Raw genomic sequence first — 16,841 nt, forward strand, 5'->3', positions numbered from 1 at the left:
TCCAAGCGCCAGAAAAAACGCATCTACATCACGCAATACAGGATCTCCTGGCGCAAGGGAAAATGCCCAGTCTTGAGGGTCACCACGCAACAAAGAAATAATGATTTTTATTTCTTGAACGGGGTCACCAGAGGAGCGGGGTTTCAAAGCTAGAAACAGTTTAGAATTATTTTTGAAATTCAGGAACTTGGATCTATCCCCAGAAAACAAATCAGGAATAGGAATTCTAGGCTCTAACATCGGATTCTGAACCACAAAATCTTGAATGTTTTGTACCCTTGCAGTGAGATGATCCACACAAGAGGACAGACCTTGAATGTCCATATCTACACCTGTGTCCTGAACCACCCAGAGGTTTGGGGGAAAAGAAAGACAAAAAATACTGCTGAGAAAAAAAAATGGTCTCAGAACTTCTCTTATCCCTCTATTGAGATGCATTAATACTTTGGGCCAGCTGTACTGTTATGGACCTGGTGGTTAGGAGCACCCGGAACGACCTGATGGTTAACCTTACACAGGACAAGCTCTGGGAAGTGGGATCTCTGCTGACCGCAACCCCTAATCCTATCACACAACTAGAAATAGCCGTGGAGCGTACCTAACTCTGCCTAGATGCCTCTTCACAGCCTAAGAGCTAACTAGCCCTAAAGATAGAAAATAAAGCCTACCTTGCCTCAGAGAAATTCCCCAAAGGAAAAGGCAGCCCCCCACATATATTGACCGTGAGTTAAGATGAAAGTCACAAACACAGAAATGAAACAGGTTTCAGCAAAGGGAGGCCAGACTTACTAAACAGACTGAGGATAGGAAAGGTATCTTTGCGGTCAGCACAAAACACTACAAAAAGACCACGCAGAGTGTGCAAAAAGACGTCCGCACCGACTCACGATGCGGAGTTGCCACTCTGCATCCCAGAGCTTCCAGCTAGCAAGGCAAAATCAAGATAGCAAGCTGGACAAGAAAACAATGAACAAATAATTAACTAGCAGGGACTTAGCTTCTGCTGGAGTAGACAGGTCACCAGAAACATCCAAGAGCGAACTGAACCAGTACAAGAACATTGACAGCTGGCATGGAGTAACGATCTGAGTGGAGTTAAATAGAGCAGCCAGCCAAAGAATAAACCACGTCACCTGTGGAAGGAACCTCAGAAGCAGCAGCTCCACTCACAGCCACCAGAGGAAGTCCATGGACAGAACTCGCCGAAGTACCATTCATGACCACAGGAGGGAGTTCGATAACAGAATTCACAACAGTACAGTGGTGTAGCAGCTGGATACAAATATGAGTCTGGCTACTGCATTCAGGATAGGTCAGAGAGGAGTTGATTGAGAGGGAGATTGATTAGTTCCAGTAGTCAGAAGATCGTATGCAGTAAGCTCATCAGCTCCACCTAGTGGTTCCTGCAGGCAGGTTTTTATTACCTAGGATGAGAGTATATAGTGAGTATATAGAGAGTTTCTCACTCTGGAGGCCGTACAAGGTCAATTCATCTTACAGACATCCTATTAATTCCGATAAAATCGTTTGATCCCTCCTTTCTCCGTGATGGCACTGCTGTGGAAGTGAACCTTTGCTTAATGATTCACCTGATTGAGTCCCAGCAGCAGAAATATCAGTGATCAGCTCGTAGTGAGGAGACATTTTAACAAAAAAAAGATCATGAATTGATGAAAATCACAAATATTTATTTTACTTGTTCATATAAGGCCATTAATTCCCACAGCGCTTTAGAGACGTCTGCATATTTATTTTTTCTGCCTTACATTAATCCCTTCCGACCCCCCATGATGTACGATCACACCCCACTCTGACTCCCCATGATGTACGACCGCACCCCACTCTGACTCCCCATGATGTACGACCGCACCCCACTCTGACTCCCCATGATGGACGATCGCTCCCCACTCTGACTCCCCATGATGGACGATTGCACCCCACTCTGACTCCCCATGATGGACGATCGCACCCCACTCTGACACTCCATGATGGACGATCGCACCCCACTCAGAGCCGGTGCCGGATGCTTCACATGCCTCTAACATTGATCAGAGCTAGCTCCCATCGCTGCTGATTAACCACTTATATATCGCTGTCATTTAAATGGCGCCATCTCGGTGTCCGTTCTCTGTTACTATTTATCCTAAAGGACAAATGTATCGAGGATTTATATTTACTAGTCACGTTTTTTGACTTAAAGGGGAAATTCATTAAAAAAATGCCCTAAAGCGATGGAGAACAGGCAGAAGTGGTAACTCCCAGAGCTGGATATCGCCTACCTCGGCCGCATGCAAACAGCGACCCCCTCACCTTATAGAGGTTGGCGAGTCTCAGTGGCGCTGTGGGTGATTAATTAGGCTGCTTAGATTGACCCATTGCTTAAATATTCTTATCCCCCTCCCCGTGACTCTCCGTGTGCCCCTCGGATGTTAGATGTAATTGGTTATTTGCCGCTTTCTGATGTATCACAAAAAGAGGAGTTTAGGAGCCGAGGGGGAATATCTGGGATTCCCAGGGACCCGGCCGGCTGCTTATGTGAAATCTTTAATGAATAGAGGTCAGCGGTGACCAGGAATGGGGCAGGATTAAAATCCAGGCATCTTACTAGAATTCTGCATGCTGAGAATATTAAAAGGTGAGATCAAGTCAGAAGGGAGATTCTCTGTATGTATGTATGTATATATATATATCATATACTGTATATTTGGTATATGAAGGTAGTAGATGGCTCAGGACCAACCTCTCTTTGCTGGAGCAAGGATCTACCCGGTTATATGGCATCCAACAATACCAGGAGGGTAGAGCTTTAAGGACCCCGCAATCGGGGTACCAGCCGGGGGAGGTGAATTGGTCGGGAATAGTTTACCTAAAACATTAGCAGTGCATTGAGTTTGTAGGACACTGTTTACTTTCACACTTTGGTCGACCCTTGAGTTGGTCATGTATTATTCAATTTCACACCTTGGTCGGCCAATGTTTGCTTTGTTTTAAATATTTAAAAATATCACTAATTAATTAAACTAGACAAATCCTAACTGCAGTTCTCAGGAGACCGAGACATTATGGTTTAAACTTAGGAAAATCACAAAAATAAATGGGTTTCACATACTGCTGTACCTGTGTTTTTGCTCCTTTGTCCCGTTGAGATATTTTATTGCGGTGAGACTATTTTTTAACGTATATGGGCCATTTTCGATGCAAAATATTTCTTCGTTCAGCAGCTAAAATTCTCCTCTGTCAGTGCAATACTTTTATGATTTTTGGAGTACTTCACCAGACAACCCTTGGTATTGATGTGCCCTATGAGTGAGCATAGCTAGTTATATGACCAGCTGCGATAATGGTGGCAATGCTCACTGCTACACCCGATGCCAGGATGCAATGGTATTGCCTTTGTACAATTATGTTTTTGTTTTTTTTCCTTCAGGATCCAAAGCAGCAAACTAACGACAAGACCCTTGATGTGGTCAGTATTTCACCAAGTTTCTATACAGTAATTATCCAGGTGGCAGAACCACCAGGATGAGGATATTCTACCTCTTCTATCCATTCAATGTACACACATTCTAATTTGCGCAAAACTTTTCTTTTTATCTACTGATCATCATAAATCTCAAACTTTTACTTTTCTGAATGTTTATAAAAAGAATACAATTTTGCTAATTTATTACTGTCCTTAAACCCATCAAACTAACCACTTACGCAAACGTTGTACTCATTGTTCTAATATGAAAGTAGGCTAATCAGGGTCAAATTTGGAGCATATAGCCAGCGTAAAGCAGCCCTATCACTTGCTCCAAAAATTGTGCTGAATAACTTGAAAAAAATCCCTGAGCTCCCCTGATTGTTCCGCTTTTTTCCGTTTTGCGCTGCGTCGCTCCATTGCAGAGATATTCACATTTGTCTCTTCTGGAGCGCAGTATGTGAAATCTTTGCTTGTAGTGCAACTGGGCATTTCTTCAGAATCTTCTCCGTTCATTTTCACTCCCCCCTCCCAGATGCTGCCAGACATAGCTCTATTAGTCTTAGACACCTCTGAGTTGGCAGCGTCTGGGAAGACACGATGAAAGCACACGCTCCAGAGATAACTGAAGAAAAGCCCAGTTGGACTGCAAACAGAGATTTCCCATACTGTGCTCCAGAAGAAGCAAATGTGAATATCTCTGCAATGGAATGACGCAGTGCAAAACGGAAAAAAGTGGCAGAATCAGGGGAACTCACAGATTTTTTTTTAACTGGTATTAAAATGAAATAAAATTGAAGATTAATAAGTACAATAAATCAACCACTAGCTGTGGTCTTCATCAGTCTTAGTTTTTATTTATTTTCACTGTAAGCTAGAAGTTTTTGGCCACAAGGTGTTATTAGTCCAGCCCTCCTATTGGAGCCATAGTGTTTATCCAGTGCAATAGCAAGGTCCGAATGCATCGCCCCGTGTGATATACCCACTATTCATTGCATTGGGTGCAGATCTATACTTCCTATTGCAGAGGGGGGAGGCTCCTGCTGCAGACAGTTGTCCTGCAGCTACACACAGGACAATTAGAAGGGGGAAGCAGGGTGACCACCACAATCAGGTTCTTATGTTCCAGAATCCATTTCTAGAATTTTACTACTTTAATTTTTTTTTCTATCTTCCAGCCACTTCCAGAGAAAGACATTGCATACAGTGAGTATACGAATTGCACATTTCCAGTAAGGCAAGATAAGGCCACATTAGCCTCTCCTGCCTTGTATATTCATGGTCAAAATTAACATTAATATTTTTTAACTTCTCTGATGGAAGTTAAGTGTTGTCATCTTATACATGACTTTGTTTTTATCTTACAGCTGAATTCACGGTTCCACCGCAGAAGCCTCCAAGGCTGGGAGCTCAGGTGAGGATCTGGTATAACAAGACCGACACTTGTGAAGATACGGGGCTGGCACTGTTGAGAATATTCTGTATCTAGCACCATTATGAGAACACTATGTCTGGCACTGTTGTGAGGATACATTTTATCACTGTCACGCCGTTAACGGCGATAAAGGGGCAGGACGGCGTACTGGGACCCGCACCTGTCCCTGCCACTATAATGGGGCCCTGGCTTTCCCTTATCTCAGGGGTACCTATAATGGTTAGGAGGCCTGAGCCGCCAGCGTATCCCTGTCTCCTGTGCAGGCCCTATCAGTGGCCCCCTCTCCCACCAAGGGAGGTGGACTGCACCACTGTATAAATCCGACAATTAAACAGGGTATACAGACAAAGTAACTAAAAGTCTCAAACTCACCAAACACTCACACAACCACAGAGGAAACACAGAGAAGGGAAGAGAAGGAAAAAACTAGGAAGGAAAACAGGTTTAACATGCAACCAAAACAGCAGACACCAATCTCTGTAAATAAACCTCCAAGCTAATAATACCATGCTCCTTCAACCTCCAAGCCAGGCAGCAGAACTGATCACTGACAACAGTTGTAGACAAAGCTAAGTCTATATAGGAGCGGAGATTACCAAAACCAAATCAGCTGAGAGACATAGCTCTCAGCAACTTCAGTAACAAGGTTTAACTCCTGCCCTGCTGTCACAAGACAGCCAGGTCAGAATTCAGGAAAAAAGATTCTGTTCATCGTGTGTGAACGAGGCCCAGAGTGCTGCGGTTCTCTGGAACCTCTCTGTCGTGGTAGCCCCGTGACAATCACTATTCTGAGGATACTATTTTTTGCCACCAATGGAAACAGTGTTACCTTGTGTCACGTCAGGTTCTGGCTGATGGTAACATTACTGCTCCTTGTCTCAGGCTCTTCAACCGACTCCGACTGCCAACATCGATCGTACGGATGACTACGTGTACCAGAGTGTGATGGAGCTGGTGAAATCGGTGCTGCAACTGAAGAATGACATCTACCAACTGCCCCCCGAGGGATACGTCAATGTGGTCAAGGTGGGCTCCACCATAGAGGGCATTGTCAGCCAAATGTTCCATAGTTATTACTTCTCTCATCTTCTTCTGCCCCAACCCCATGTCCCTATGTTAGATTAGAAGACCCACCAGTACATATGTGTCTGAGACGCTACGTTACCCTTCTTGGGGCTTTAGAAAACATACCTCAAGGAAAGATGTCCATGTAGGAGCTGCAATTGTGTCCCGAGTCCCGACCATTACCCGACTTTTCCAAAACCAGTGGCGTAACTAGAGTCTGATGGGCCCCAGTGCAAATTTTAGACCTGGGCCCAAACCTGCATATTGCTCAGATGTATGGGCCCTAGTAGTGTTCTAGATCCTATAAAGTCAAGTGTGTTCACCTCCATGTAATAATGGCTGTATCACGTAATCTCCCCAACATCGCCCTCATCTTGTACAAACGTCACCAACCTGTGCCCTTTCCTGTTATAATGTCCTCCCTCCTGGGCTCCTTCCTGGTTTAATGTCCTCATTCCTTGTATAATGCTCCCCATCCGGTCCCCCTTCCTGGTATAATATCCCGTGTCCTGGGCCCCTTACTGTAATAATGTCCCTTATTCTATAACAGTGTCCCCTATCCTTGGTACCTTCCTTGTATAATGCTCCCCATCATGTGTCCCTTTCTAGTATAATGTCCCCTGTCCTGGGCCCCTTGCTGAAATAATTACCCCCATTCTATAACAGTGTCCCCCATCCTTGTGTACTGTCCCCAATCCAGGGTACCTTCCTTGTATAATGCTCCCCATCCTGTGCCCTTACCTGGTATAATGTCCCTTATCCTGGGCCCCTTACTATAATAATGACCCCCATTCTATAAGTGTCCCCCATCCTTGTATACTGTCCCCAATCCAGGGTACCTTCCTTGTATAATGCTCCCCATCCTGTGCCCTTTCCTGGTATAATGTCCCTTATCCTGGGCCCCTTACTGCAATAATGACCCCCATTCTATAAGTGTCCCCCATCCTTGTATACTGTCCCCAATCCAGGGTACCTTCCTTGTATAATGCTCCCCATCCTGTGCCCTTTCCTGGTATAATGTCTCTTATCCTGGGCCCCTTACTGTAATAATGACCCCCATTCTATAAGTGTCCCCCATCCTTGCATAATGTCCCCAATCCAGGGTACCTTCCTTGTATAATGCTCCCCATCCTGTGCCCTTTCCTGGTATAATGTCCCTTATCCTGGGCCCCTTACTGTAATAATGACCCCCATTCTATAACAGTGTCTCCCATCCTTGTATACTGTCCCCAATCCAGGGTACCTTCCTTGTATACTGTCCCCAATCCAGGGTACCTTCCTTGTATACTGTCCCCAATCCTGGGCACCTTCCTTGTATACTATCCCCCATCCTGGGGCCCTTCATGGTGTAATGTTCTGCCACTCTTTTTCATCACAGTAAAAATGTTCTGGAGAAGAGTCCTCTTCTGTAGCCGCTGACCACAGTGTGCCGGCACGGGCAGCGTATGATGTCACTGCCATGCGCTGCTCGTGACTGGCAAGCTCATGTCAGCTGCTGCCTCTCATTGGTCAGTGGAGGGTAATGCAGTGCAGGGAGCTGGAGAGTCCGTGCATGGCAATACATTTCAGCTGAATTGAATATGTGTCCTCTGACGCGCGTCCAGCTGAAATAGTTGATGGCGTCGGGAAGCCTCCCTCCTGCACGAGCACTGTTGCGGTCACACCATCTGTCACCATGATACACCCCTTGGAGTATATAAAGAAAAAACCTTGCACTCAACTTAGATGCTCTGGTGAAATTTTAATGTAGTACTTATAAACGTTTTGGTCCAACAAAACAGGACCTTCATCAGTAACTACAAAAGGTGAAAACAAACCATAATAATACATAAGTATAAAACAATAAACAAAGTAAAACAAAAGTGTATACAAGAATATATATCAAAATTCACTTGTTTGAGAGCTAGTACACAATATGGTCATGGTATAGATAAAAATTGACGATACGCAGAGGGATACTACTAGTACTAGGCACTGACATAAGAAGTGGATGGGGATAGAAAAGGGATAGTAACATACCGTACTGAAAGATAATAGGAGAGACAACCGTGTCTCTGAGCACACTGAACTGAGATATGAGAGAAAGAGTCACAAGTGGCCCCAGTTGTAGAACTATACGTCATATTGTGCACACAACAAGGAGAAAGCCCTGTGTAGTGGCATACCTTAGGGAACGTGGAACAACGTTAAGCCAGGGACCTAGTCCCAACTAGGATTAAATAAATATAACGTAAGTATACAGGGAATGACACCCCGGTGTCCTTATGGTCCAAAGGGGGGAGGACCGTGCTGGCGCTTTACCTGGTGAGATGAAAGGAGGAGTGTGCCAAGAAGCAGACGCGGAGTCCTCCGCTCGTCTGCAGTGTAGGGAATGGCGCGCACTTTTAAGGAAGTAAGGAGTGCCCGGGTGAAGTATCCAGACCAATCAGGGAGCATGCGCTGGAGGGCGGAAGTGACGAGAGCCGAAATGGTACGAGCGTCTCACCTGGGAGCAGAATGTGTTACTGCTCTTACCGCCCGGCCGGCGGACGTGACGTAAGACAGTGTGCAGCGTCCGAGTAAGGAGTACAGCGGTGTAAAGTGTTCCGCTGTAGAATAGGGTGGAAGGTCAACAGGGGAGGAACTAATAATAGGCGGTGCCAAGGAGAGGAGAGTGAAAAAATGACTTGTGAGGGGTAAGAACATGATTGGCAAGTAGACATGAGCTAAATCCGGATGTGTGGGACATAGCAGGTGGAGATGAGCTATGTCCTGTGGAACGGAATTCTCAAGACGGGGTGATATACAAGAGTGGTATACAGAACTTCAGTAGAGGCGATTCTATAATAGAAAAAACAGGCATTAGTTACTAAAACACAATACATCTGTATACTATAATAAAGGAGAAAACCGGAACAGCATGACATTCTTTATATACGATATGCATGGGACAGTCATATAATACATAAGCAGATAAAGCTGATTTAGGGACAAAAAAAGGAAAACGAACATACTAGACATCAGGTGTGTTAGAATATGACATCCATGTTTGGCTAAAATGACAATGTTAGCTGAAGCGAACGTAACCTAGCAGTAGTTATAAAGAGAAAACGGGAAATACAGATGGGAGACACCCAGAATGATACCCGCATAAGAGGGAGAGGAGGGGGCTATGGGGGCAAATATCCTTAGGCCATCCCGGGGATTCTGAGTGGACTTATCAGCTTACTATTACAGAAACGCTGCGAGGTCATAGTCCCGGTTAAGGCCCTTTGGGTGTAGGGTTTCTAGGCTATGAATCCAGAATGCCTCCCGGCGCTTGAGACGGGCAATTCTGTTTCCACCCCGTCTCAAGGGGGGTACGTGTTCAATGACCTGAAACCTAAGTTGTGAAATGCTATGGTTCTTGGTAGTAAAGTGTGAGCGGATGGGAAGCAACAGATTCTGACAGCGTATGGTGGATTTATGTTTTGAGATACGATCACGTATGGGTTGCGTAGTTTCCCCTACGTACAATAAACCACAAGGGCATTTGATCAGATATACTACCCATGATGTGTCGCAGGTAAAAAAACCTGGAATCTGGAATACTTTGCCCGAATGTGGGTGGTTGAAGGATGCGCCCTTGAGAACATTATGGCATTGAGAGCAATGAAGACAGGGGAAGGTGCCTGTACATGGAGTTTGCAGAAAACTTTGTCGTGATGTGGATTTGTTGGTGCCAATGTCAGCTCTCACTAAAGAGTCCTTCAAATTGGGAGCCCTCCTAAAACAGGGAAGGAAGGGTTCTCGAAACTCCGGAACCTCCGGATGGGCACTTGCCAAAAGGTGCCAATGCCTGCGTATAGACCTGTGTAGGATGTACGCGAAGGGGTGGAATGAGTGAATGAACGGAATACGTTTGGAAGATCTATTTAGTCTGGGTGGGGAAGGTGTTGAAGCTTTTTGGAGGATTGTGGACGGGTAACCCCGTTGAGAAAATTTAGATGCCATCTCTTGTAATCTAAGGGGACGGAGATCTGAATCTGACACAATTTTGGAGACCCTATGAAACTGGGATCTAGGTATAGACCGTTTAGTTGCGGGGGGGGGGGAGGGTGGAAGCTGGAAAAGTGTAACAAACTGTTACGGTCGGTACTTTTGGTATATAGATCAGTGGAGATGGAACCATCCGGTTTGAGTATAACCATCGTGTCTAGAAAATTAATTTTCTGTGGGTCATATGACATTGTAAATGAGATGCCTGGCCAGGCAACATTTAGCCACTCAAAAAAGGAGGCGAGGGCTTCCAACGTGCCCCCCCCATATGCAAAAAACGTCATCTATGTAGCGTCTCCATAGGAGAACGTTGGACTGAAAGTATGGATTTTGGTAGATGGAACTCCCCTTGAAGTCCGCCATGTAGCAGTTTGCATAGGGGGGGCGCCACGTTGGAGCCCATCGCGGTGCCACGTATCTGTTGATAGAAGTTATCCTGGAACATGAAGTAATTGAAGGTGAGAATGATAGTTAGGAGTTCAATGCATAGATTAACCTGATCAATTTGTAGGCCGGAATGAGTTAACAGTCTGTGTACTGAATTAATTCCCTTTATGTGTGGGATCGAAGTGTATAGGTCCTTGAGGAAAGCCCCTGTGTCTAGGATGTAGGACTTGGAAGTCTATCAATGGAGTCAGGATCTTCTCCAGATACATCGCAAGGGGGGAAAGAATGGAATCCGTGGAGGCCACTATGGGCCCATAGTGGCCTCCACGGATTCCATTCTTTCCCCCCTTGCGGTGTATCTGGAGAAGATCCTGACTCCATTGAAAGGTCTAGATACTTAACCTTTCATATTCCGCATACATTGGTTGTAACTCACAGTGATGGATCCGATCCTTCCAACCAGCTTAAGTATTAAACTTTCTGCCTTCTGTCCCTCATCTTCCAGAATGTTGGGTTGACTCTCCGGAAGCTCATAGGAAGTGTCGATGATATTCTCCCGTCGTTACCTACATCGTCTCGTATAGAGGTAAAGTATCTACTATAAATAGTAATGTCTCATTTCCAGGAGACATTTCTAATTTTTTTTTTTATCATTTTGAAATTTTATATTTAATCATTTTTTATTTATATTGTTGGGGCAGGCTAGTGTTTCCTAGTGCTATTTATATTGTTGGGGCAGGCTAGTGTTTCCTAGTGCTATTTATATTGTTGGGGCAGGCTAGTGTTTCCTAGTTCCTAGTGCTATTTATATTGTTGGGGCAGGCTAGTGTTTCCTAGTGCTATTCATATTGTTGGGACAGGCTAGTGATTCCAAGTGCTATTTATATTGTTGGGGCAGGCTAGAGTTTCCTAGTGCTATTTATATTGTTGGGGCAGGCTAGTGTTTCCTAGTGCTATTTATATTGTTGGGGCAGGCTAGTGTTTCCTAGTGCTATTTATATTGTTGGGGCAGGCTAGTGTTTCCTAGCGCCACAAATAAAATTCCTTTTTTTTATATACATATTTTATGGTACTGGCATAATTTTTTCACACATTCAGTAGCAAGGAATTCTTCTCGGGCTTCGTAGTGCGGGAAGTTTCTCCACGTTCAGTTGTTACCAGTTGATCAAGTCCAACCCTAAAGCTAAACATTGTGTTCGGGTGATGGCCACAGTACCAGAAGATCCTCCTGTTGGCCCGGTCTGTGACCCATTAATAGTGCCCAAAGGTCTAGTAGACAATATCCCCATTTGGAGCCAATAATTTGCAACCAGGGTCTAATGGACTATGAGAATAATTCCTTGCCATGGGCACGAGAACCCCATGCTGTCAATGAGGGGATCAATTTTACAAGTGGAAATGCTTAGCTGCAGTTTAAAAAAAAAAATTGAGATACACCTGTCCATGAGTTGGGGATGAGCTGCAATACCAAACGTAACCTGTGGACAGGCGTGGCGCTGTTTTTAAAAGACAATAGCCTCATTTTTCGAAATCCAAACAACCCCTTGTCTCTTACACGATAAGTTAGCATTTCGATGGCCTTTTTGCCATAAGTTTTGAGTAGTTTGAAAATAAAAATAAAAAAATCTAAAATATATTAAATATTTTTTAAAAAATTAAATCTTTCAAAGAATGTTTGAAATTTAAAATTTTACATGTCAATCGATAAAATAACTGATCTTTTTTTTAATTTTCTGAGCAGATTGAAGGAACACAAAAACTCTTAAGTAAAGACTTGGCGGACCTGATCAGTAAGATGCGGCTAGCCCAGCAGAACGCGGTGACGTCTCTTAGCGAGGAATGTAAAAAGCAAATGTTAACGGCCTCCCACGCGTTGGCCGTGGACGCCAAGAACCTCCTGGATTCTGTGGACCAAGCTCGAGTCAGAGCCAACCTGGCAAAAGTGGCCACCGAGTGACATTGCAAAAGGGGGCTATGACTCGAAACGCGTCAAAAACTCGAAACGCGTCACATAGACAGCCAATGCTGCTAAGGAGCTGGAACTAAGAACTGGACCAAAAACCATTGTTACTTTACTAATAGATGACAATTTATGGATCAGAGAGAAGTATTTATTTTGCAGATTTGTTCTTGGGATCCTTTTCCTGAAATGGATTAAATTTTTTATCCTGAAATTTTTTGACTTTTGCCTAAAAAAAAAAAAAAAAAATCTGGAGTTTTCACCCTGGGTTGACCATGGACAGGAGCAGTCAGAAATCTCAGTGATTCTTTTATTTATTATCTCATTTTTGTATACTGTGATATTTTTTTTTGGGAGACTTTTGTGCAGTTTGTGTTTGGTGTCGCCTTGGTGGGGTTGTATTATTTTTTTTTGGGGGGGGGGGAATTAGCGTTTTTTCATGTTTTTTCAGCAGTCTAGCATCTATTTTCCTGTACATAGCAGCTATAAAGGTCTTCTCGCGACTCGAGTATTTAGGAAATAAGACGACAATTTAATTAATTTCTGTTCCGATTTTCTGTTTCATTGGACGATTTTCTTTAGAACTACAAATGTTTTATGCTCGAAGAATTCGGTTCCCGGGTTTATGAAATAATGAAATCTTTATGTCTATTATTATTATTATTATTAGACTGGAACTTCATAAATGTAAATATGGTGGACAAATTCGTATATTTTTCCCGGCGGATAGGACCAGAAGGCTGGGGCACTATTTTTGGTCGGGCCGGTTAACGTGGCCATCGCCGGACCCCAATGTTTATCTCTAGGTGGAAAAGTTGAGTCGTAATTATAAATAATCCGATATGGCCAGATATTTTTTGTAATTATTGGAAATCATTTTGAATTTTTTTTCCCTCTATAGAGAAGTATAGAGATCAAGCGCCATTTTGCCAAAAATTACCTTGGAGCACTATGCCTAATTGTTACTTTAATTGACTTTTCCTTAAAGTAGATAAGACGTAGATGAGTTTTCTTTGTCTTTAATATCTAACCTCGGGATAAACAGATCTGAACCGGAAGTGGCACAGAGCCACACATTCAGCAATGGCCGTGAATGGTACTGCAAAGTCACTCCCATTCGCTTGTTCTTGGAGAGATCTTGCAGTACCATCCATGGCCACTCCTCAGTGTATGGCGCTGTGCACCATGGTCCATTCAATCAGTTGGATCGTCACCGATCTGGTATTTATTGACCTTCCTATGGGATATTAAAGTCTCTTTAAACCCTTAAAAATGATTGATATATTTGCAAATTTTGCCAAAATACCAAATTTCCACATCTCTGACTACTTGGGGGGATAACCAGCTTAGTTTATATTAAGGCACAGTCTATGACCTTGGCTGGTCGTGCCTCAAGCACAGGCACAAGGGCAAACCAGATAAGACCAGGGCAGGTGCCGTAGGCTTTCATTTTCCTAAAAATGACTTGCAAATCTTCCCAACTGACTTGGGTCTTCTGCTCTAATGTCCGCTGTGATGGTCCGCTCTGCCACTTCTCCTGTCCTGGTGTAAATCGGATACCAGGCTTCTACCATAGTATCTATGTAGAGCGTTAACTTCCCAATATGCAATAAAAGTCAGAGAAAAGACTACATCACAAAAGGAGGCTACGTTTTAGGACCCTGGATGCTCAGGAGGACGACTCTCCTGCCTTAGTTTGAGACCCCTAAATCATTCAAGACGTTTTCTGCAAATCCAGCTGAGGTTTATCCTTGGTCCCTGTTGGACTTTAAGTACAATACAGCCAGGACTTAGTGAGACGGAGCTTAGACTTTCAAGGCAATGCCATCGGCCATGGATCCAAGAACATCCTAGGCTGCGTTGGCCAAGTCCGAGCCAACCTTGGAAACGTGTTGACTGAGTGACCATGCAAAGGGACTACAGAGATAAAAGCCATGGTCGTATAGACTGCAATTGCTGCTGAAGAGCTGACTTTTGGTTGAGAAGTTTTAGGGCTTGTGCACACGACATTGTTTTCAGGTGGATTCTGCCAGAAACCCACTAGAAAAATCCCTTAAATAAGTGCTGTAGAGAATAAACATCTGCCCAGCAACAACAAAACTACCTACTGTTCATACGTTCAGTCTTCTACTGCTTCAGGTTTCGAAAGTCATGAAACAGCTAAAAGAAGTGACCGGTGCATTCTTCTGGAGGCCTCCTCTAGATCTTATGTAAAGAAAACAAGAAGACAATGATGTGAAAACTTCTTCTACGGATGAGAAGTTGAAAGTTAGAAATTTTCCCGTTTCATTAGAAAATAAACTATTTTATTTAGAAATTGATGTCGGTAACAGATCTCAGAACAGTTGTGCACGATGCCCATCATGGTGCCGGGGCCGTGTCCACCATGGTACCTGGGCCGTGTCCATCATGGTGCCCGGGTCATACCCACCATGGTGCTCGGGCCATGTCCATCATGGTTCCGGGGCCGTGTCCACCATGGTACGTGGGCCGTTTCCATCATGGTGCCCGGGTCATATCCACCATGGTGCTCGGGCCATGTCCATCATGGTTCCGGGGCCGTGTCCACCATGGTACGTGGGCCGTTTCCATCATGGTGCCTGGGTCATATCCACCATGGTGCCCGGGCCATGTCCATCATGGTGCCGGAGCCGTGTCCACCATGGTACCTGGGCCGTGTCCATCATGGTGCCTGGGTCATATCCACCATGGTGCCCGGGCCATGTCCACCATGGTACCTGGGCCGTGTCCATCATTGTGCCTGGGTCATATCCACCATGGTGCCCGGGCCGTGTCCATCATGGTGCCTGGGTCATATCCACCATGGTGCCAGGGCCATGTCCATCATGGTGCCTGGGTCATATCCACTATGGTGCCCGGGCCATGTCCATTATGGTGCCCAGGCCGTGTCCATCATGATGCCTGGGCCAAGTCCACCATGGTGCCGGGCTGTGTCCACCATGGTGCCTGGGCCGTGTCCATCTTGGTGCCTGGGTCATATCCATCATGGTGCACGGGCCATGTCCATCATGGTTCCAGGGCCATGTCCACCATGGTACCTGGGCCGTGTCCATCATGGTACCTGGGTCATATCCACCATGGTGCCCAGGCCATGTCCATCATGGTGCCGGGGCCGTGTCTACCATGGTACCTGGGCCATGTCCATCATGGTGCACGGGCCATGTCCATCATGGTGCACGGGCCATGTCCATCATGGTGCCTGGGTCATATCCACCATGGTGCCCGGGCCATGTCCATCATGGTTCCGGGGCCGTGTCCACCATGGTGCCCGGGCCGTGTCCATCATGGTACCTGGGCCATGTCCATCATGGTTCCGGGGCCATGTCCATCATGGTGCCGGGGCCGTGTCCACCATGATACCTGGGCCGTGTCCATCATGGTGCATGGGCCATGTCCAGTATGGTGCACGGGCCATGTCCATCATGGTGCCTGGGTCATATCCACCATGGTACCCAGGTATCCTTTGCCAGAAACACAAAGGATCTTTATCTGTCATCTAAAACCTGGCAAGCAGAGGTTACAAAGAAAACGTATTCCGTGAAGCATGACGTTTTCAGAATTTATTGATTCCATTTCCCAGTGCAATAATCATGGAGGGATTTCCTATTAATTTCATTGGGAGGGGAGTAGTAGACATCTTTGAGAATTTCCTATTCAATGTATTGAGAGGGGAGTGCTAGACATCTTAGAGCAATTCTTCTTTTCTGCCCAGTTTTTCAAGGCGTCTTCACCTTGTGCAATCCTTTGACATGTGCCACCGGAGCCCATGAAATTTCTCCAACGTTCCAGCCTTTGCTACAATGTGTAAATGTTTTTGCAATAAAAAGAAACTTCTAAGTGATCGCTGTGATGCGATTGTTGTTTTCGGCTGGCGTTCATGGTCTTAATCTGCAGTTCTGCTCTGCTCTTTTCTTTCGTTGTTTGGCTGTGCAGGGACCTGGAACCGGATCAAAAAGAGAAGCGGCCAGAAAATGTGTCTTTAATGCAGCGTTTCCTAAATGATGAAAGACGCCAGAAGCTTCTGTTTACCTTGTGATAGAATAATGATTAGGAAAAATCACAGGAGAATATTTAATGAGCGGCAGAAGAAGAAGATTAAGTCTGTAAATATCAAGAGAAGAGATAATAAAATGTAAGATTATAGCGAATTAGAGAAGACTTAATGCTGGTCTCTACTTCAAGATTTATGTATCGGTGGTCACACAGCTGTACAAGATGTTCTAGATGCAGTGAAATTACAGCAATCTGCCGCGTAACCTAGAAAACTGTTTTCTTCTACATTTAAGCATCCTCTAGGCCACCAGGACAACTGGCAATTTTACTATATATGACCTAAGATATCATGTGACAGTTCATAGTTATATAATGTTTTATATTATTGACTCAAATGCTATACCATTATATTATATGTTTATAGGATAACATTATGATGACATCTTAAGGATTTATGGCCCTGGTGGTCTAGTGGGATTAGAGAATCTGATATATTTAAA

At 44.7% G+C, this 16,841-nt stretch overlaps 1 protein-coding gene across 5 annotated transcripts in view; it reads left to right on the plus strand.

Annotated features, from left to right (window-relative positions):
- The window catches only part of PTK2B (protein tyrosine kinase 2 beta), a 167,307-nt gene extending 151,118 nt beyond the window's left edge, over window positions 1–16,189 (plus strand). For 2 of the 5 annotated variants that reach the window (XM_069728438.1, XM_069728441.1), the window contains 6 exons: window positions 3,428–3,466; window positions 4,642–4,669; window positions 4,831–4,877; window positions 5,781–5,924; window positions 10,873–10,953; window positions 12,109–13,032. In XM_069728438.1, coding sequence (XP_069584539.1) covers window positions 3,428–3,466; window positions 4,642–4,669; window positions 4,831–4,877; window positions 5,781–5,924; window positions 10,873–10,953; window positions 12,109–12,324 — 555 coding nt within the window. In that variant the 3' untranslated portion in view covers window positions 12,325–13,032. Of the gene's footprint in view, window positions 1–3,427; window positions 3,467–4,641; window positions 4,670–4,830; window positions 4,878–5,780; window positions 5,925–10,872; window positions 10,954–12,108 lie in introns of all 5 variants that reach the window. The other 3 variants (XM_069728437.1, XM_069728440.1, XM_069728439.1) reach the window with 3 other exon arrangements.
- Window positions 16,190–16,841: the final 652 nt, after the last annotated feature.

Source organism: Ranitomeya imitator, chromosome 5 (genome assembly GCF_032444005.1).
Source record: "Ranitomeya imitator isolate aRanImi1 chromosome 5, aRanImi1.pri, whole genome shotgun sequence".
NCBI lineage: Eukaryota > Metazoa > Chordata > Amphibia > Anura > Dendrobatidae > Ranitomeya > Ranitomeya imitator.